Source organism: Helicoverpa armigera, chromosome 29 (assembly GCF_030705265.1).
Source record: "Helicoverpa armigera isolate CAAS_96S chromosome 29, ASM3070526v1, whole genome shotgun sequence".
Taxonomy (NCBI): Eukaryota; Metazoa; Arthropoda; class Insecta; order Lepidoptera; family Noctuidae; genus Helicoverpa; species Helicoverpa armigera.
In genome coordinates, this window is record NC_087148.1 from 4,122,273 (window position 1) to 4,143,409 (window position 21,137).

General features: G+C 35.4%; 2 protein-coding genes and 1 non-coding gene across 5 annotated transcripts in view; 2 read left to right on the forward strand and 1 right to left on the reverse strand.

The window, feature by feature from the left end:
• The first annotated feature begins 1,830 nt into the window (after positions 1 to 1,830).
• LOC110383483 (putative fatty acyl-CoA reductase CG5065) lies at positions 1,831 to 13,114 on the forward strand. Of its 2 annotated transcripts, none has more exons than XM_064042618.1 (14): positions 1,831 to 1,992; positions 2,278 to 2,408; positions 3,034 to 3,164; positions 3,559 to 3,646; positions 4,417 to 4,489; positions 5,012 to 5,102; positions 5,773 to 5,918; positions 6,350 to 6,459; positions 6,798 to 6,881; positions 7,719 to 7,827; positions 9,227 to 9,404; positions 10,066 to 10,136; positions 10,449 to 10,706; positions 12,129 to 13,114. In XM_064042618.1, exons 2-14 carry the CDS (start codon positions 2,318 to 2,320, stop codon positions 12,235 to 12,237), a joined length of 1,539 nt encoding a protein of 512 aa, XP_063898688.1. In that variant the 5' UTR covers positions 1,831 to 1,992; positions 2,278 to 2,317; the 3' UTR covers positions 12,238 to 13,114. The 2 variants fall into 2 exon arrangements, with proteins under 2 accessions (XP_063898688.1, XP_063898689.1); XM_064042619.1 differs by having other exon boundaries at positions 1,897 to 1,913.
• On the forward strand, positions 7,583 to 7,654 carry Trnad-guc (transfer RNA aspartic acid (anticodon GUC)). The gene has a single exon. It is a non-coding gene; the product is annotated as a tRNA-Asp (tRNA).
• The window catches only part of LOC110383333 (scavenger receptor class B member 1), a 91,987-nt gene continuing 83,538 nt past the window's right edge, over positions 12,689 to 21,137 (reverse strand). For both annotated transcript variants that reach the window (XM_064042616.1, XM_064042615.1), the window contains 6 exons: positions 19,254 to 19,454; positions 18,386 to 18,613; positions 17,810 to 17,924; positions 16,158 to 16,308; positions 15,539 to 15,680; positions 12,689 to 15,200 (listed from right to left, as the gene is read on the reverse strand). In XM_064042616.1, the coding sequence (XP_063898686.1) occupies positions 14,613 to 15,200; positions 15,539 to 15,680; positions 16,158 to 16,308; positions 17,810 to 17,924; positions 18,386 to 18,613; positions 19,254 to 19,454 (1,425 nt within the window). In that variant the 3' untranslated portion in view covers positions 12,689 to 14,612. The remainder of the gene's footprint in view (positions 15,201 to 15,538; positions 15,681 to 16,157; positions 16,309 to 17,809; positions 17,925 to 18,385; positions 18,614 to 19,253; positions 19,455 to 21,137) is intronic.

Sequence of the window (21,137 nt, forward strand, 5' to 3'; positions counted from 1 at the left end):
TAAGAGCAAGCATATGCATAGACGCAGAAAGAGGTATGGTAATGAGTAATAATGACTTATCTATGCATTGTACAGGTACCTATTTTCCTCATCATCTATTTAGGTAAGTATATCAGAATAACATATAGGCAACTTGTATCCATGCTAGGCAGAAAGTACATAGATACTTCCCTCGGGAAGCAGGTGAAACTGCGGACAGAAGCTAGTTCATAATATTAGTACCTAGGATATACCTATATTTTAGTATTAAGGTCAAAGCCTTCCTGAAATATAAATGAACACGTTATTCATGTAAAGTAAAATGTATTTGCACACTTTAGACTAAACAGTCGGCCGACAAAAAACAATTGAAAATCTTGATTCCGATCAAAGTTTTCAATCAGTCTGATACCGGCTAAATACCTGATCTTTGTAATGTGCGTACTTGAACGTCTTTGGCAGTCGTTACGGGTAGTTAGAAGCCAGTAAGTTTGACACCAGTCTAACCAAGGGGTATTGGGTTGCCCGGGTAACTGGAGGAGGAGGTTAAATAGGCAGTCGCTTCTTGTGAAACACTGGTACGCAGCTGAATCCAGTTAGACTGGAAGCCGACCCCAACATAGTTGGGAAAAGGTTTGGCAGACAATGATGCTATTCATCTTCATACTGATTTATGAGCCCAACTTTTAACTGAATCGTTGGCCTAGCTGTCGCAAGCGCGGCTGCTGAGCACGAGGTCTCGGGTTGGATCAAACTCGCTTTGCGGATTTTAGAAATTTTCACAAAGCCGCCCGGACCCTGGAAGTTGGTGATTGATACACCCACGCATCGGAGAGCACATAAATGTCGGTCCTGCACTTGATCTTTTTCCGGTGGTGTCGGATTGCCGTCCCATCGGACTATGAGAGTGAAGGAATAGGAGAGTGCACCTGTGTCCAAACAAATGCTCGTGCACTATAAGTCCTGCGCAGTTGACTGATCTCCTTATACGAGAACAGCTGTGATAATCGGTTAGGGGGACATCATCATCATAATGATGAGCCCAAACAAACTATCGGCCGACTAAAAGTTTGCAGTGTAGGTACTGTAAATGTAACGTTTTCTGTGACCTGCCTCTATCGTCCGGCAAGTAGTCATGAATATACATGATTGCAACAGCACTTTCGTTCGGAACTTAATTAATTTTTAAGGAGACATCGCTTTAGGTTTACACAGTGTCAATTTTAACAGACTTTTTAACGAAATAATAAATTATGTGCTTATCGTTGGTTATATATGTCGAAGCCATAAATATCGTTGATATATAATTTAATATAATGTGCGGTGTTATTCTTAGGGAGTGAGCTGCAGGTTTAATCACCTAGGAAACTCTAGTCTCAGAGTTTCCTCAATTCATCCATTTCTCTGTCAGGCTACATTAGCTCTTTTTTTGGATATAATCCAGATTTATATAAAAGTAAAATGTACACAGCTTCTGCTAATCGATTGTAGATATATTTTTCTTATTTGAAAAGGCATACTTTAAAGGTGGTTCCATAAACCAAATAAGTGTCTTTTCTTGCCATCATTTGCCTTGCCTTTTCCCAACTATGTTGGGGTCGGCTTCCAGTCTAAACGGATGCAGCTCAGTACCAGTGTTTTACATGGACTTACACAGATCAAAAATTGTAGGCACAAACAGTGTACCTAGTTTCTAAATTCACCTTCCCCTTAACAAACAGTTATTCATCATTCGACCTGCATGCGTTTTAATGACTATATTCTGCCCTCCTTACGTATTTACAATGCAAACTATAAAACATTTCTCACGTGTTTTACAAACGGCCATTTTGTTACAAAAACTAAAAGTCGGTTTTCACTTGATCGGGGAAGTCGATCAGTGCATGTTGTTTTGAATTTTGAATTAAGAATTCTTTGTTTTGAATTTGGAATAGGTATTGTTTTTGTTCGAGTTGATTGTTTGTTTTGATTTTAGAAAGTGTTTTTTTTTCTCTTTTGTTGTTTTTTTTTCAAGTAAGTTCTTTTGTTTAATTTTTATAGTAGGTAGCTATTTGAAATATTGCAAATAGGTAGATACCTATAGGTAAAAGGATGTTAATTAAATAAAGCTTTTTATTAGATTCATAGCATTTAAAAAAATACATGGACACTTACTATCACTAGGTACCTACGTATTAAATATTAAAAACAAAAATAAGTAGGATAAAATATTTCAACCAGTAAATTGGATATTTCAACTGAAAAAGCGAAAAGTTAATCTACGTAGGTATTTGACAAAAAAACCGTTCATATTTTCAGATTCAATTACTACTAACAGCTTGAACCTTTTGATAAAATCATGGGTTTCTTGGAGGAACGAGATTTATCTGATGTGCCAAACATTCCTGAGTTTTTCAAAGGAAAAACCATTTTCGTTACTGGTGGTTCAGGTGAGATCTTCTATATAATAATAATGGCATCCACGGCCGATTTCGGCCACGGCGGCTGTTCTCATTATAAGGAAATCAGCCAGCTGCGCAGGACATATTATAGTGCTTTGCTTGGACACAGGTGCACTCACTATTCCTTCACTCTCATAGCGCGATGGGACGACAATCCGACACCACCGGAGAGAAGAGATTCTTTTGTTTGCTTGAACGATGTTATCTAAGGATTTATTGGAGCGATCTGAAAATATATTTCAGTGTTACATAGCCTGATTCTTGATGAAAGCTATGAGACTACTTTTTATCTGTTCTTGATGAGACTACTTTTTTCTTAAAGTATTTCCTAATGGTCTCTGCACACATCGGGCGCGGCGCGGCGGGACGGGACGGCGACGCGACACAATGTACTAGATCGTCGCGTCACGTCGCGTCGAGCGGGACGGCTCTGTGTGGCGGCCTCCGTAATATCTTGTACATTACAACTGCTCAGTGTCGCGTCGCCGTCCCGTCCCGCCGCGCCGCGCCCGCGCCGTGCAGAGACCTTTAGAGACGCAACTGAAACCAGACATAGGGATCTATATACATACTTTCGCATTTATAATATTAATAATGCTTTTGTTTTTTTTAGGTTTCATAGGAAAAGTCTTGATAGAGAAGTTGCTGTATTCATGTACGGAATTAGACAGAATTTACTTGCTGTTAAGAAACAAAAAAGGCGTCAAATCTGAGGACAGACTCGCTGAATTGTATGCTGCACCGGTAGGTTTAAAAATTATATAATCTATTTCTTCAGTTACTGTTTATTGTATAGATCATTCTGTGTCAAAAATAACGGAACTTTGTTGGAAAATGGGAAAATCCGATAGTGTGAAGTTACTCAAACTGCCTAAACAACAACAGAAATTATGATGTTTGTTCCTTTCTTAAACACCCTATACCGATTGAGGTGAAATGGGTGAACCGTTTTCTCATGGGTGCTTGAAGTAGTTTGCAGGTGTAATTGAAAGAGACAGTTTTAATCTCCGACGGAAAAAAAATTAGTCCCAAGGTTGACCACTCAATGTGTCTGTCTATAGCACCATATATCTATGTGAAACATTATGTTCAACAGAAAACTTATACGAGTACCTAACTGAAAATATTACCATTTCAGTGTTTCCAAAGACTGAAAGCTGAAAGGCCTGGCGTATTCGAGTCCAAAGTATTCGTTGTATCTGGAAATGTCATGGAAGCTGGACTAGGTAAGTTATTATTTATTTATTATTATGTATAAGTACATACAAAACGGCTCCGATGGTACGGACATGTAAAAAGACCACCTGAGTAGATCGGCAATGCGACACTCAATCTCGATATACCCGGTCAAAGGCGCAGAGGAAGGCCCAAAACTGCGGTGGTTGAGTGTCGTAAAGAAAGACATGGAAATCTGCGAACTCGAAGATCTTGTCCTGTCCTGGATAGAGCGAAGTGGAAGAAGAAGATACGGAAAGCGGATACCGTCACAAGACGGGATAAACGTTATGAAGAAGAAGAAGTATTAGTACATACGGTTAAGGATTTGTTGTAATCAGCCCGCGGTTCGTCCAGAGGACACTATTTCCCGCAACCGGACAAAAAATAGCCTGAGTACGTCGTTTATCTGGCTCTTGACTATCTGTGTCCCATTAATTTACTAATTTCCACTTGGGCCTGAGTAAGAATTGAGGTGTAGCAGAGTAGATCAGAGTCAGAGATTGAAAGAGTTACCGCGGCCCTGGTACATAAAAGGCCTACGACGGAACACGACGGTTTTTAGTCAGTAAGAGTCTGACACTCCCTCACGCTGCTAACCCACAGCCGGAGGGGTCATTTGATGATTATTGATGACAAAAAAAGATGTAGTCGATGATGAATTATAGATCGTTTGTCCATTGACCTCAAAAACCAGTTGTCCCAATTTCATCGTATTTTAACAGTCCGCAGAAAATTCTCACTTACCTACATTAAAGTGGTGTTTTCTTTTGTTTTCTAGGCTTATCCCAAGAAGACAGAGCTTTACTTGTCAATCGAGTGAACGTCATTTTTCATGTAGCTGCAAGTGTGAGGTAAGAAATACGACTATTGTGTTGCTGGGGAGTTTGTTCCCCACTTCTTCTTCCCATCAAAAACACAAAGGAAGTGGTTAAGGGAGGAAGTTTTGGAGGCTGTCTTTTGAAAAGACCTTCAAAAAGTGTTGATTTTCAGCGTACTTTGAGTAAATGACTTTTTATCTTTATATACCGCGGTTGCACCCACGTCCTTGAATTAAAATAATGTAATTTACTTTACTGTGTCGATGAAAAAAATATTTGAATTTTTCGTGCTTGTGGTCTCCGGTGGTGTCGGATTGTCGTCCCATTGCACTATGAGAGTGAAGGAATAGAGAGTGCACCTGTGTCCAAGCAAATATGCGTGCACTATAATATGTCCTGCACAGCTGGCTTCAGCCGCCCTGGCTGACAATCGGCCTGGACGCACTTATTATGCATTATGGTTATTTTAAATGCATACTACCTACATTCAGTATTCTATAGACCTGTTATTTTTGAATGCTAATGAAATTGTAATTAACGTATTGAAATTTTCAGGTTTGATGACACGTTAAAATATTCAACGCAGCTGAATTTACGGGGAACAGTTGAAGTCATGGAATTGGCTAAGGAAATGAGAGAATTATGTGTAAGTACTAACTTCTGCCCTATTTACATAATCTATCTATTCGTCGTTTCCGACAAAATATTTTTAGACATACTTAGCTTATGACAAAGATATGTTACAGAAATCTTTGTTGTAGATATAGAAATCCATTGTTTTGTTTTTCCACTGTTCCACCCGCGTCCCGAGAGAACAACTTCACGCACCCGGATAAGAAGTGATCTATATTTTTCAGGCACAACACTGCTTGTCTACCAAACATTTTAAACCTATTCAGTATTTCTGGCGTGATAGCGCAGCATACAGATATATATATTTTCGCATTTATAATACTTGTTAGTAAGATCACCCCCTAAGAGTACTGCTTTAAAAAATACCAAATACACTGCGATGTATATACTTATTATGTAAATTCCTGACGTTCAAAAAGTGCTGTCTTGCAGCCAAGTTTCAATAAATGATTTTTGATTTGATTTTGATATGAACAGCTTCGAAAGTAGGTAAGACGGTATGTCTTACCTACTTTCTGGAGAGTATAAATGTACCTACTTACTTGCACATTGTGTTCGTATGTGTGAACTAGGTAGAGCTCAGTCGTGGCTGTCAAATAATATGCATGTAACATTTAAGTACCCACACAATTATAGCTCACCCGCTTTTCCTGAAAAATAGAAAACGTCTATTCCTTTTTCAGTCTCTAGTTCACGTGTCCACATCATACGCGAACACAAATAGAGACCCTATAGAAGAGGTGCTATACCCTCCGCTAGCTGACTGGAGAGAGACCCTGGCTATATGTGAGAAGGCTGATGAACATACCTTGAAGATTTTGACTCCTAAGTAAGTATTAACTAGTGTAGGTTTGTTGTGGTAGTTTTGTAAATGGATAGGCCGAATAAGCTACAAAAGGGTAAAATGGGACAGAATAATAATTAACCATACTTATCTTTCCTGTCCGTTTGTCACTGTGCTGTACCTCTATTTACATTTCTCATGACATGAACCATAATAGTTGGACAGTTCAGAGACGATGACTTTACTTGGCTGTTTCATTTTAAAAAAATACTGAAAACTAGAATAAAATAATTATTTAGGGGCTCCTTTGGTAACATACTAACTTGAATAGTGATTCGTACGGAGGCATTCGAGCGCAAGCGCGAGTCCGATTCGCAAATGGCTGGATTTTAAGGGCCCATAGGGCCAATATCTATGTTTTTACCAATATATGTGTTTTATGTAGGTTGTAGGTAACTTATGGTAATATTTTGCAGGTTCCTCGGAGAGCTGCCTAACACATACACGTTTACAAAACAACTGGCTGAACATGTGGTGAATGAATACAAGGGTCAACTGCCCATCATCATAGTCAGACCTTCTATAGGTAAGCTTAGTCTGTGCGAAGAAAAATACTTTTTCTAACAGTTAATAACGACTTCAATTTCATCATCTGCCTAGCCTTTTCCCAACTATGTTGGTGTCGGCTTCCAGTCTAACCGGATGTAACTGAGTACCAGCGTGCCACATGTAGCGTCTGCCTATCTGACCTCCTCAACCCAGTTTTGTAAAATGCAAGAAGAAAAGCTTAGTTCCAAATTTACACGCGTGGCGCTAGTTGTACTATCTCTTTTACGACGCTTTTTCATTATTTGATAAAATTACTCAATTTGTAATATATTTTATGAATATTGAGTAATAGTATAAATAATCGTTTATTTACAGTCATATCAAGTATTGATGAACCAATACCCGGCTGGATTGAGAGCTTCAATGGTCCCGTGGGAATATTCGTCGCTTGCGGAAAAGGTAAGAAATAAAGAATAAGACGCCATCTTAAATAACTGATATTAGTAGTTTTGTAATGTAAATGCAAAGTAAAATATGATTTTACTACTTTTTAAAATACAATGTTGCTAGTTATTCTACTCGCCGGTAGATGGCGCTGACACATCAGTTGTCTTACATAAGTGGTGATTGTTTTTAGTATTTGTGTTACTTTTTTGTTGTTATGCTGCAATTTTTGTTAATTAGAAAATTTATTTAACAGTATTATGTTAAAATGTATTGGAACTTTGTCTACAGGATAGACCAATTTAATTGTGTTTCTTGTAGTTCGCAAACTTAACACATAGATGGCGTTGTTTTAAGCTACAATAATAACACAACTAAAATGATTCGTGTTTGTAAAATATAACAAAATATTTTAGCACTTAAAAATAAAAAGATAAAAAAAGCTTCCTTGTGTATCAAATTATATTAATGTCAAGAACATTACTTTATACATTGTTGAGTTCCTTAAACAAAACACTAGATGGCGCTGTTTTAAGTACAAATTAATGTTGGTGTTTTGGTGTGTTGAAACGTTGAGTTTACATTATTAATTTTGATATAAATTTTAAATATAATAAAAATAATAATAAATAATTTGTAAAATATTTAAATAATGTTGAACAGAATAAGAGCATTGTTGTGCTAAAAGAATAGGTATTTCAATCGTTGCCAACAAGTCTTCGGTAGTATAGTGGTCAGTATCCCCGCCTGTCACGCGGGAGACCGGGGTTCGATTCCCCGCCGGAGAGAATCTTTTTGAATTTATAAATACTAAATTTTAACATAGTTTTTCACTTTTTTGCCTATTTTAAGGTATCATGAGGACGATTCATACAAAAGCAGACATCAAATCTGACTTTATGCCGGTGGATGTTTGCGTTAAAAATATTATAGCTGGCGCTTGGATAAGAGGAACTAAAACGTATGTAAAATAGTAGATAGAAAATTGAATAATTCTGTCGATATATCGTGTACAACCATATTTTTCCACTATTTGGAGGAGGATATTTATTTCAGGCATATGTTTTGCTACACCTGCAACGTTACATAGGCTTTATTTATTTTAACCGTGGGCGGGAAGTAGTTACCACAGGAAGCATGTGAAACCGTTGGAAAAAGCTAGTTTTAGGCTAAGTACTTACTTGCGTCAGGTAACCCGGATAAAAAGTAGACTATGGTTTTCCTCGAGAATTTTTTTTTAAATCGGCCCCGTTGTTCCTGAGATTAGCGCGTTCAAACAAACAAACTATTACACTAGCTGCTTTTTCACCCGCATCCCGTGGCAACTACTCCTTACTCAGATGAAATGGATATACTTATGTTACCTAATCGGGAAGAATGTAGCTTTTCGACAGTGAAATAATTTTTCGAATCGGTTCAGTAGTTACGGGGCCTTTAAGGCAGAATTCCGTGGGTAGCGGCTGACGCAGCCGCGCGCGGCCTACGACAGTCGTCGGCCGCGCGCGACAATAGTCAACATATGAAAATGTATGGCGCCGCTGCCGAGGCCAGCGACAGTCGCGCGCGGCCGACGAATTTCGTAAGCCGCGCGCGGCATTGTCTTGAAATTAGTCGATTTTGTTCGTCCGTTCCCTCTAGTCGAAGTGCTAATTGATATCCTTGAAGAAGAAGAGGATGACGTGTTGCTGTGGCTGTATTATGAAAATAGATTACCAATCTACCCTATCTTTAAAAAGTAGAAATGATGAAGGATACTACCAAATACTGGTTCAAAAGCATTTGTATTGTAATGAAAACAAAAGGTAGTTTTGCCGACTAAATAAAAAAACAATTCAATTCTGGTTTTACTAAAATTCTATAGATGTTATTAAGCGCTAGACCATGTTGAGATGCATACGGCCGCGCGCGGCTCACGAAATTCGTCGGCCGCGCGCGACTGTCGCGAGCCTCGGCAGCGGCGCCATACATTTTCATATGTTGACTATTGTCGCGCGCGGCCGACGACTGTCGTAAGCCGCGCGCGGCTGTCGTAGCCGCTATCCACGGAATTCTACCTTTAGGGTATTGTTGATTTCTGCCACTTACACAAATATTGGACATTTAAAGAAAACTACTTTTACTGATTATATCACAGTAGGTATAAACAAGGTCCAACAAGGTGGACAGAGGACCTTATAAAGGTCGCCAGAAGACGCTGGATGCAGGTCGCTTCCAACAGGTATCTGTGGAGATCTAAGGGGGAGGACTATGTTCAGCAGTGGACGTCCTGGGGCTGAGATGATGATGATGATGATGATGATGAGGGTGTAAACAAAAAAAAAAACTAAATGTTTCTTTCTATCATTCTAATCTTTCCACAGCATGGACCCCACAGATGATATAGAAATCTACAACTGCTGTTCAGGCAATCTCCACCCGATCCTCATGGGAGACTTAATAGCTATGTCCAAGCAGGTAGCCAAAGATGTACCTTTGGACAATATGGTGTGGTACATGGGAGGTACCATTACGGCTAGTGAGAAGTACCATTATGTTAAGGTTGGTAATGAAAGTAATCCTAAGTATAGTAATAATTAGAAACCATAAAATTACTTTCTTTTTGTAAAGACTTTTTTGGTAGGAAATCATCAAATGATCCCCTCCCGCTGTGGGTGCAACGTGAGGGAGTGACAGACTCTTACTGACTCAAACGATGTTCCTTCTTAAGCCCATGTGCGGGTCAGAATACCTGACAACAAAATTGAGATATATTGCCCTATCCATACCTAGATAAAAATAGTCCTGTCTGACTCAGGCTCTAGATTATCTGAGTACTTTCAATTGGTGGGTTTGGCAAGCAGACAGACATAGTTACTTTAGCATTTATGATATAAGTAGCTGATCCCGCGAACTTCGTATCGTTTAGGCCTTCGCCGGACCTCTACGAACATTTTAAAACCAAAATAAACCAAATCGGTCATTCTCGAGTTTTAGTCAGACTGACGAACAGCAATTCATTTTTTTGTATAGGATATTAGTGAGGTGATTCGTGTTCGGTAGTGATAGATAGTTTATATATTAGTTTATAAGAATTTTTATGGATGATATGTATTTATTTGTATTTCTATCATTGGGCCCTAGTTGCCTGAAATAAAGGATTAAATAAATAAAATTACCGTTCCCAACTTTATTTGATTAAGTATTTGTCTTTGTCTTTCAGGTTTTACTTCAGCATTTACTGCCAGCTATGTTGATTGATACACTACTATGGTTATTTGGGAAAAAGCCTATGTAAGAAAACTTTTATTATTTTTAAGTTTTTGTATTTCTATGTGTGAAGTGGTTAAATCACTTGCCTCCAAAGTACGACTGTGAGGGTTCGATTCCAGGTCATGTAAGTACCAATGTAACTTTTTAAAGTTAATTTTGTTAAATGTAGTTCCCTAAGTCGATCTCGGATACCAATGACTGAGTAAAGGTGAAGGTATTTTCGCCAAGCTTAACCAAAATCCATTCGGTAGTTTTCATCATTCAAACTTACCCATTCTCAATATTAAGTATCGACGAATTCTCTTAAGTAAATGCATTTCTTTTCTTCCTCAGGCTAGTTAAAATCCAACGCCGCATATACATAGCGAACCTAGCATTGCGATACTACACTACGCAACAATGGACATTCACTAACACAAACTTTACAAAACTACGCTCAGTGATAAAACTGGAGGATATAGAACAATTCTACTATGAGTTGGAGAGCACAAATGTCGTGGAGTACTTCAAACAATGCTGTTTGGGGGGCAGAAGATTCTTGCTTAAGGAAAAAGATGAGGATATCCCGAAAGCTAGGCTGCATTGTCAAAGGTATGTTTTGGATCATTCTTCAAGTAATTTTTTGGTATTTTGGGAGGTACGGTAGACTGCACATCAGTGGTAACTGTCATGCACCTTAACCCAATAGTAATAAGTACGATTTTCCTATAAAACTGTTACCATTGACCTGAAGTTGACTGTACCTATGTTGGATTGGTGGGGTCTGGTTGTCATTTGAACTTGTTTGGCAGTCATTACGGGTAGTCGGAAGCCAGAAAGTTTGATAACTAACCTTGCCAAGGTGGGTTGAGTTGCCTGGGCCTTAGGTAGCTGGGTTGAGGAGGTCAGATAGACAATTACGACCTGTATAACAGTGAGAATCAGCTGTATCAAACTGAAAGTGGACCCTAACATAGTTGGGAGAAAGCTAGACAAATGGCTGGTCTCTTTACATTTAAATTGATAGGGAAGATTTTTTTAGTAAAAAGTAGTTTTAAAATTATATTCTTGCTATTTGTTCTATGTATGGTATTTTGACGCGCTTAATGGACTTTTTTATGAATTATTATGAAAAGAAACGCAAAATGACAACAAAAGCTTTAGAACAGATATATTACGCAATATTTACTTTGTAGGTGGTCACACCACTATAAAATCACATATTATTATAATACAAGACTTACTTTAGTTTATAAATAATATTAGACTCCAATATTAACTTCAAAATATATAAATTTTACAAGTACTAATGTAGTTCATTGAACTTTAATTTTAGGTGTGGTTTTAAAATTGAATAATAAATAAGGTAATAAAAAAGAAAGAAATAATTTCATTAAAATACATCGAATAATTCATATTAACACTTTATTTATTTAATATTTAACAAACATATACACTTTTAACGTAATAAAATTTTAATCAATAAAAAAAATTATAAATAATTATTATCATTTAATTTAATACAGAAAATAAATACAACAAAATAACAATCTCAAATGTACTTAACTTTCTTTATGGCAAACACGGAGCTCCGTACTGTTCGGCGGCCAACCAAGAAGTGATCGGCTCTGACCGTTACACGTCCTTTTATAGTAGTGAGTAAACAAGTCGGGTGAACACGTGTTATTAAAAGTTAATAAATGTTTATACAAAGCTACTAGTTTCTTTCTAGTTTCGTTAATAAATCATAAATAATATGTTTTCTTATGTTTAGACATGTAAATAATTCTGAAATTATCATTTTTAAAAGTTAACCTAAAAATCGAATACTTAAATAAAAGTCATAAAATTACATCCACCATTTTGACAGTTTTTTTTTTAAACACACACATATTCAAGCTATATTTGGCTATATATTTTTGAATAATCTATCACGCTCATACTCGCTCGCACTGAAGTGTACCTATACCACATAATTTTGGTGGAATTTCGCCATTTTTGTATCAAAATTAACGAAAACATTTTCTATTTCAGGATGATGGTGGTAGACCGAATCTTCCAGATAGCATTCTATACAGTTCTTATCTGGTGGGTTTGCAGTAAAATCGTCAAAGTCTTTAATCTACATAGCAACATCTTCTAGTTTATATACTTAGATAGTTCTGTCAAATAACTTTACCGCTCTGAAATTCGCAACGAGTAACTTCAGAGTTGTCAAAAATGTCGAATAAATACTAATAAGATTGGTGTTCAAACCGATTGTCGGCCACGGCGGCTGTTCTCATATACGGAGATCAGCCAGCTGTGCAGGACATATTATAGTGCACAAGCATTTGCGCAGACACAGGTGCACTCCATTCCTTTACTCTCATAGCGGCAAAGTTGTTTTTGAAGAAAACTTAGCTTTAACGAATTTTGATCGATTCTTTTCAGCAGTTTAACGAACATAGTTTTTGTTTTAGCATTTTATCTAATAATTTGTAATTATGTATAAGATACCATTAGTGTTAAGCTTTATATATGTGTTTCTAATGTATAAATTGTATAACTTCTCAGTAAGTTCTAAGTAATAAAAAATAAAAACAAAATTATTAAAAAAAAGTTTTTTATTTTATTTTCAATTATTCATAATTATTTACAAAACAGTAGACCAAGTACCGAACGTAGAGAGATACATACTGCTTATAATAAAATTATTTTGAAAATAAATCATTATTACTATTACAATTCAAAATTATTCATAAGTTATTTATTTGCTAAATAATAATTGGAAATTCATTTGCTATTTTTTATTTCCAATTTACTTAAAAAAACATTAATTTTGTTTCAAAAAGTATTATTATTTCCAAATATTAACTTAATAATATAACAATAAATTCGATTAATTAATTATTATATAAATACAATAATTATATTATATTAAAAATATCACAACTTGAGTTGGTAATGTTAGGCCAAGACTTAAAACTAACTTGTACCTATTTCTTACCAAATACATGACCTTATTTCGGCCTATTTTTTAAACTTAGCTTAACTTAACATATAACTTGAAAGGCCTTTTTATTCTGGAGCTGGCCTAGGCTTTTATCCTGTTCCATAATTTAAGAAAAAGTTTAAAACTTTTTTGAATGCAACTTATTTTTCTTTGCAATCCAAATATGTATTTTTTTTTATTTTGACACCTGAATGAAAATACACGATTCAGGAACTTATTTTGAGTGCAGTTTATTTTATTTGTTAAAGTAGTAAAAAAATATGAAACAGGTACACACCAAAATCTTATTTTCTATATTATTCTAGCTTTCTATTATACAAAGGTAGATAAGGTTTCTATTATGTAAAACAGGAATGTATTTATTTGAGCATAAGATAAAGATATAATAACAACGCTTAATTTTACAGGAATTGAAACTTTAAGTCCTCAAACTGAGAAAAAATATTTTTTTGTCAATTTGAGACCGATAAAATTAGAACAAATGCATTAATATACTGTAGGTACTGTTTTAAAGAAAATGGCTGCTAAATTAAAATATGAAAAAGCCTCCTTACAATAGTATTTTGCAGTTTTATATTTGTGTTCAATAATCAAGAAAAATAATTATAAATATAGGTACTATTATTTTCTTGGAAAACAGTTTTTTTTTAATTAATATAATTTTACAGTGAATTAGTAATAGAAAGAATAAACACAATTATTTCTTTTAATAAATATGGAATGTTCAACAATTTTTCATCTTTATAAGATCTTATAATTTGAAATATCAATTTCACTGGCATAAATAAATATTTTTGAAAAATTGAGACTTTTTTTGGAAAACAGAAAAAATAAAGATGGAATTATTATAAAAGCAAAAAAAACTAAGTTTTTTACGACTTTCGCACTATATCACAATAATATGCATTTTGGTTTGAAAGGCAAAAGAGATGGATAAGTAGGCTTTATATCGAGAGGATTTGTTTCACATAAAGTACGAATAATAAGGCAATAATTCACCATAATAACAAAAACATACAAGAATTCAAAGTTTCCTCTTTCAATTAAAACGGTAACAACACATTTTCATTTTGTTAAATAAAATATTTTTCATTTAATTGGCAAAATGAAAAACCTTAAATAATGGCGAAGTTTCACCTACGAAAGTATTTTTCGTACATTATAAATCAACAACTTATTTAATCCTATCCCAATATTAAATCTAGGAATATTGGGAATATATGAGCTTTCACTCGACCCTACCCTTTTAAAACTTTATAATTCATTAATAGGAAAAAAACACAAAAAAAAAACAGAATTACCAATTACATAAAAAATTGAAAAAAAAAATCTGAGCAAATTGGTAAAAAAAATTATAAGTTAAGAAAATTGGTAAAAAAAATTGCTTCGAAATGCGGCTAAAAATTATCAGTCGTGGTCATGGCAAGATACGATCGTCGCACCCTATCTTATTTAGTGCGAAGACCTCCAAGTAGCTCCAACTACTTGGATTCAATAACTTCAAACAAATTTTCACCATCTCTCTATCTCCTATCATCAGAATCTAATTCCTTTAATTTCTCAGACCTTTCAGTTTCATATTTTTGAGGCACCAAATCCGACCCATCGTCTAAAATTTCCAAATACTTATAATCATCTTCGCTGTCGCTCTGTTTAATAGCTGCATATTCATTATCATTTTTGAAACTATCATGTGCCTCAGCTACTTTAGAACCTCGTCTATCAAAAACATTTTTAACATGATTCAATTCTTCAACAACTTTGTCTTTAACACTGCCTACAGTATCATACATTCTATCACTTAGTTTAGAACTTAAATCTTTGAGTTTTTCACTATGAATTTTGAGGACTGACTGTTTGATATCATTATCAGTATCGGTGTCGCTAAGAGGGATTTCACAAGCTGCATAAATTGACTCTTTCTCCTTCCAGGCATCGAAGGTTTTGGGTTTCCTGAACATGACTTTGAAGGTAAGGATGTAGACGGTAAGGAGGATGAAAATGGCTCCCGTGATGAAGAGAAGATACATAGCTCCTTGTTCGACGACGGGTAAAATGTTCAGGTATAAGTTGAAACGGTTTTTCAGAGATGTTGGGAGGGCGTGCATTCTCTGTGGACAAAAAAAGTGATTGTGTTATTTGAAGGTGCCAAGTTTCTTTCATAATACACATTTCTTATACATAAAACCTTGAATCGCTCTGAATAAGCAAAGATTCGATATTTTTTCGATCAATGCTCCAAAATTAACTATGCTTCTTTTTAAATATTTCATATTTTTTAAACTATGAAGTTGCCTACTATTGACTTCACAAGGGTCAAAATGTATATAAATCACTCCCGTATATGCGAGGTATCAAAAGGTTGACTTCAGAGCAGCAAAGTTATCTGACAAGACCCGCTAGGGATTTTTATAAAGGAAATTAAAAAAATATATATACTCATACTTACAATATCAAACCACAGCAGAGGCAGATACATATCGGAGAAGTGTTCAGCGTTCGTGATGGACGAGATGTCTCCGAGAGCCATGTTGATCTGGAACTTCGAGCTCACGTCTAGAGGCAGACCTGATTGTGGTTCTATCCAGAAGCTGAAAAGAAGAAAGATTAGGTTAATTAGCTGCTAACTAACATTATAGCATATTAACAGCATTATTTGTAGGTGAGTGCCAGTGTTTTACTTAGAGGTACTGTCTATGTGGTCTTCTCAATCCATTTGATAGTTACTATGCTAGACTGCCGAATCTGAAGATTTCGGATCTAATTTCATTTATGCAATGAGCACGTTTTTTTCCTGTGATCAGGGTGTCATTGTGTTTAGCGCCACTAATACAAGCTAATCAATAAACTAGATTGTTTTTGGACTAACCGAACATTTATCATCAATAGATCTGTTTGCCAGATTTTAGCATCCGATTGCAACAACTCCAAATATAAAAGGTGGTTAAATAAACATTCACTGTTATTTCCCCACCATCCTAAGGTAGACTTAGTAGTAAAAGTCAGCCTTTAAGTCTGTCATTGTAATTTATGCAAAAAGTATGAAATTAATAAATAAGAATACTTACGCAGTCTCATGCTTCTCCTTACTAGGGGTAAGACCTTCGACCTTGCTGAACAGCACATCATCACCCTTCCAGAAGTGAGGGTAGGACAGAGCGATGGGGAACCCATAGTAGCAGTCAGTCACGTCTATCAGACCGTCCGGTAGGCATTTACCTGTGGGAAGAAGGAATATGGAGTTATGATGATGATTAAGAAGTTGCGTGGGTAATTGTGGATGAATATCCGTTGTAGAGGTTTTTTACACGTGCACCTAGCTTTGACGTTTCGAAAGACCTTTCATAGGCCTATTTGAAATAAAAATTTTTGAGTTTGAGTTTGAGTTTATTTATTTGGATGAATAAATGGGAATTAGAATGTAATTTAATATTATAAAGAGAAGAAATGTTTTTAATTTGTAACTTAAGGGCACGAGACTACTTTACCGATTTGATAAATTAATTCACTGGAAAGCTAAACTATAAATGTGAGAAGTAAGCTGTTTCCCCTCGGTTTCCGGAACCCATGTCCCGGATAAAGGATTTTTCTCGTTTCGGACATAATATAGGCTTCGTTACTTGGGTGGTTGAGTTTTTGTACAGTCTAGCTTGCCAACAGTGAAATATTTTTTCAAATCGGTTCAGTAGTTCTGGAGCTTTTAGGGTACAAACAAACGAAATCTTGTTTCCTCTTAGTAGGTATAGATAGTATAGAAGACTATCAGTTCAAAAGATAATTTAGTTCAAAATAAAAACATAATTGATTTGTAGCGCGTGCAGCAAAACGTTCGTGAAAGTTGCTCATAAAATTATATTCACTGTAAAAAGATCTACTTTTAAACGCTTAATTAGTTAGCAACCCATACAGAATTCTCACGGTGTTATTAAGAACAATAAAATTTTACATCAGCAATTGAAAATTAATATGAAATCAATTATATATAGTAAAATGGTACTGTTTTACTGTAATTATTATACCAATAAATATTTTTTTATTGGAAATAATAATGTGAGAAATATTTTTAGCGTTTATTTTCCAATACAGACATTTTTCTTTATATTTTTTCTGAACACAATACAATACAATAATAAAATTGTGATTGCACGTGTCATTTTTTTGTACCTATAGTAATTTATTGGTAGTTAATAGATTTTTTTTTATAAGTGATACAATTATTTTAACATTTCTCTTTTTATAATGACAAAACTGTTCTGTACTTATTTCAATTACCGAATTCTACTTAAAACTACGACTTTAATTATCATGAAATTTTGTCTCGCTCTGTGATGCACGGGAGTCTTGCCGTCACGGTCACCCATCCATGTACTGACCGTGGCAAGCTCGATAACTTTATTATTATTTCGCTAAAGGGATTAACAGATTCTTCAAAGCAAAAACACATAGGAAGTGGTGAAGGGTGGGCGTTTTGGGGGCTGCCTTTTGTAAGTTTTGACGACAATTTGTAATTTTTTGTAAATTTCGAATAAATAATTTTGAGTTTGATATATACTGTGTAGGACATCCACCAACAAGGTGGGCAGACGACCTTATAAAGGTCGCCGTCGACGTTGGATGCAGGTCGCCTCCAACAGGTATCTGTGGAGATCTAAGGGGAGGCCTATGTTCAGCAGTGGACGTCCTATGGCTGAGATGATGATGATGATGATGTAATACTAACCATTTCGACAGAAGCACTCGTTTTCTTTGATATATTTTCCGTTGTCTAGCATGTTTTCCGGGAAGGTATATTTGTAGCCCTTTAGACCGCTTTTCACTCCTTCATCAATTGGAATCTGAAAATAAATATATTAATTGTGTTAGGTCTTATTCCAACGGTTTTTGTAATGTTACCTATCTTTTTAAATATTATAAATGCGAAAGTAACTTTGTATATCTGTTTGACTTTTACGCCAAAATTACTGAACCGATTGAAATAAAATAAAATACACGGATAGTGCAAAGCATAAGAAATCACATTAGCCTCTTTTTATCCTGTTACTTTCCTCGGGAAACCATGTAAAACGGAGGTATACAGTTAGTGTACTTATATTTAAATTAAGTGCCAACACAAATTGCAAATGATTTCTGTGTTCATTTGTTCAAATCATTAAACTCTTGAAACTGATAATTCGCAAATTCAAAAATTAAAGTGAGAGACCCAAAATTGTAACTTCATCCGTTAACCAGACCCTTAAACATTCATCAAAAATTCTCTTCCCCCAGTCTCAAAAAAAAAACCAATAAAAACACTCACCAAAGGCGCCGCCCTACAAAGACTCTTCCTATAAAACAGTATCGTTTCATTTCTCTCCACGCCACCCTTGAACTTAGTGCCATCAGACGCATACTGCACATTAGAACAGTGCTTGCCCTTCCATTGTGGTAGATCAGTGGACCCTCGGTACGTGTCTATGAGACCAGAGACTTTCACGTCGTCGGTACCGGTGAATACTGTCTCATAGTCGCCGTCGAAATCGTACATCTGAAATGGGAGATGAGAATAGAAATTCGGGTTTTTTAGCGGACTTTAACAGAAAGAAGGAGGTTCTCTATTTAAAGGAATCTTTTGACTTATTAGAGAGGTGAAGAGTTTGTTAACATGATGTTAGTAGCTACTGGATTGGCTTGAAAAATTGTTTCAGTCTTAGATAGAAAGTTTTGTAAAGAAAGCTACTTCGTATCCGGGTGTCAGGTAAAAAAATAATCGAGCAAGATAGCTGTTCCCTTCAAGCGATCATATTTGTTTCTTACTTCTTCACGGTGAAGCAATTTTGATAAATTTTGGTATTGAGGAAGCTAAACAGGCTAGTTTTTTTTTTAGGATAGTTTTTAATCTGTATTGTAAATATTTGTAAATGTGTTTGTTGTTTAAAAATCTATGTAAATAAATGTATATTACAGCCTAGATCAGCATTTTAAACAGTTGATCGTGAAGCCCCCTATTTAGGTGGAAAACTACACCATCAAAAATATATTCGTTACAATAGCATATAGGATGCCAATTGATATAGCAGTATGAAATTACGACAGTGAGTGCTTAATTAATATACTTAATAAAAAAAAAAATAATAAGACACACGATAAAACCAATAAATATCTTCTAAAACACAAAGAAAACTCACCCTATCAATAAGGCCAAGCTTATCAAAATAAATCCACCCCGGCAGGAAAGTATTACCCAGGGTCATCAGCTCAGACTTATGACCCATCATGAACTCCTTGGCTGTCATCTTAGCCAAGGGTCTGGTTTTAGTCAAAGTGATCAAGTTGTTCAGTCCGAAGCGCGTGAAGTAGTCCTTTTGGGAGACCACGTTGGCTATACTCTGTGGAAGAAGGAAATATAGTTATTACTAGCTGATCCCGCGAAGTTCGTATCGTTCAAACCTTCCCTGGACCTCTACAAACATTTTAAAACCAAAATCAGCTCAATCGGCCTAGCCGTTCTCGAGTTTTAATCAGACTAACGAACAACAATTCATTTTTATTTATATAGATTATGGAGTTTTTTAACTATGGTGAGAGATTTCATGGTCAAAATAACCGATTTCCAGATTATAAGTATATAGGCTTTCTAGAATTTATTGAGACAGAACAGAAATTAACTCCTTCGACATTATAATTATTATTTTTTGTTTTCAGGATTATATGTCACCACTTTTTATGTGTTTTTTGCTAGAAAAAATATACTTATTTGACCTCAAAAATACCAGTTTGGATTTTCTCATTTGATGGTACTGTATTATACGCAATTGGTTTCCGCTTTTTAGTTTTTGTTTTTTGTTTTACTAGGATAGTTTTTAGTTGTATTGTAAATATCGTAAATATACTATTATTGGTTTCCGAATTCAGAAGTTTGATATCGACAACACCACTTGAAAAAGATTTTGAAGTATTTTCTTTAAAATTACTCCTCATAAAATTTGAGTTGAGCTACCTACTTGAGATTGGGTATATTGTAAACAGTTAAAAGAACGTGTGTTCATGTGTTAGCTAAACCTTTGTAAACACTTTTGTTTCAATATTTATGCACATATTTTAGTTTGCAGTGAAGTGCATAAGTGAGGTATTGGGATGCACTTGGCACATTGTGTATTTGACAAATAACATGTATCATTTTAGGACTCAATGCATATTTAAGAAGGTATCATTTATACATTTTAAGGTAGAAATTGTTAGTTTTATCTCTTGATCTTCTGTGTAATAAGATACAGACTTCAGAATACAGCAAACCTAAGTAGGTACATATATGTATGTGTTTATTCAGATTTTGAAAAATAAATGATAGGGCACTTTGATACTGTAAATCTTATATCTTCATGTATTTTTTAGTGTTCAAGTAGAACCGTAGGAAACAGCTAGTTCATAATAATATTTACCTATATCTTAATTAATATATTTTATTTGGATAAAAATTCAAGCTTAAGCCTAGGTAAAGGCGACTTTACCAAGTCTTGTAAAGTCGACCTTTAAATTCTTTAACAGAAAGATCTAGTAGGCTTGACCACAACTTCTAAGCATCTTGGCTTGCATTTCGTAAATGCATAGTGCAGTTGAATGTTGCAAGAAACCCATCCTCATAATTGAGCAATAGACTGCATTCTTAAATATACACCTTGCAGTATCTTATTTTGATGTGAGACTTGTAAATCCACGTGTTTTCAATTTTCTAAGTTTGTATGTATTTTCTAGGTATATCTTAGACACCGAGGACTGTGTTTTGGATGCCACGTTAAACTGTAGGTCCCGGCTGTCATTGAACATCCTTGGCAGTCGTTACGGGTAGTCAGAAGCCAGAAGTCTGACACCAGTCTAACCAAGGGTATTGGGTTGCCCGGGTAACTGGGTTGAGGGGGTCAGATAGGGCAATCGCTCCTTGTAAAGCGCTGGTACTCAGCTACATCTGGTTAGACTGGAAGTCGACCCCAACATAGTTGGGAAAATGGCTCGGACTATGACTTAAAAAAATTGCCTTATCTTCGTAGATAAGAAGTCGTTCAAAATGGCCT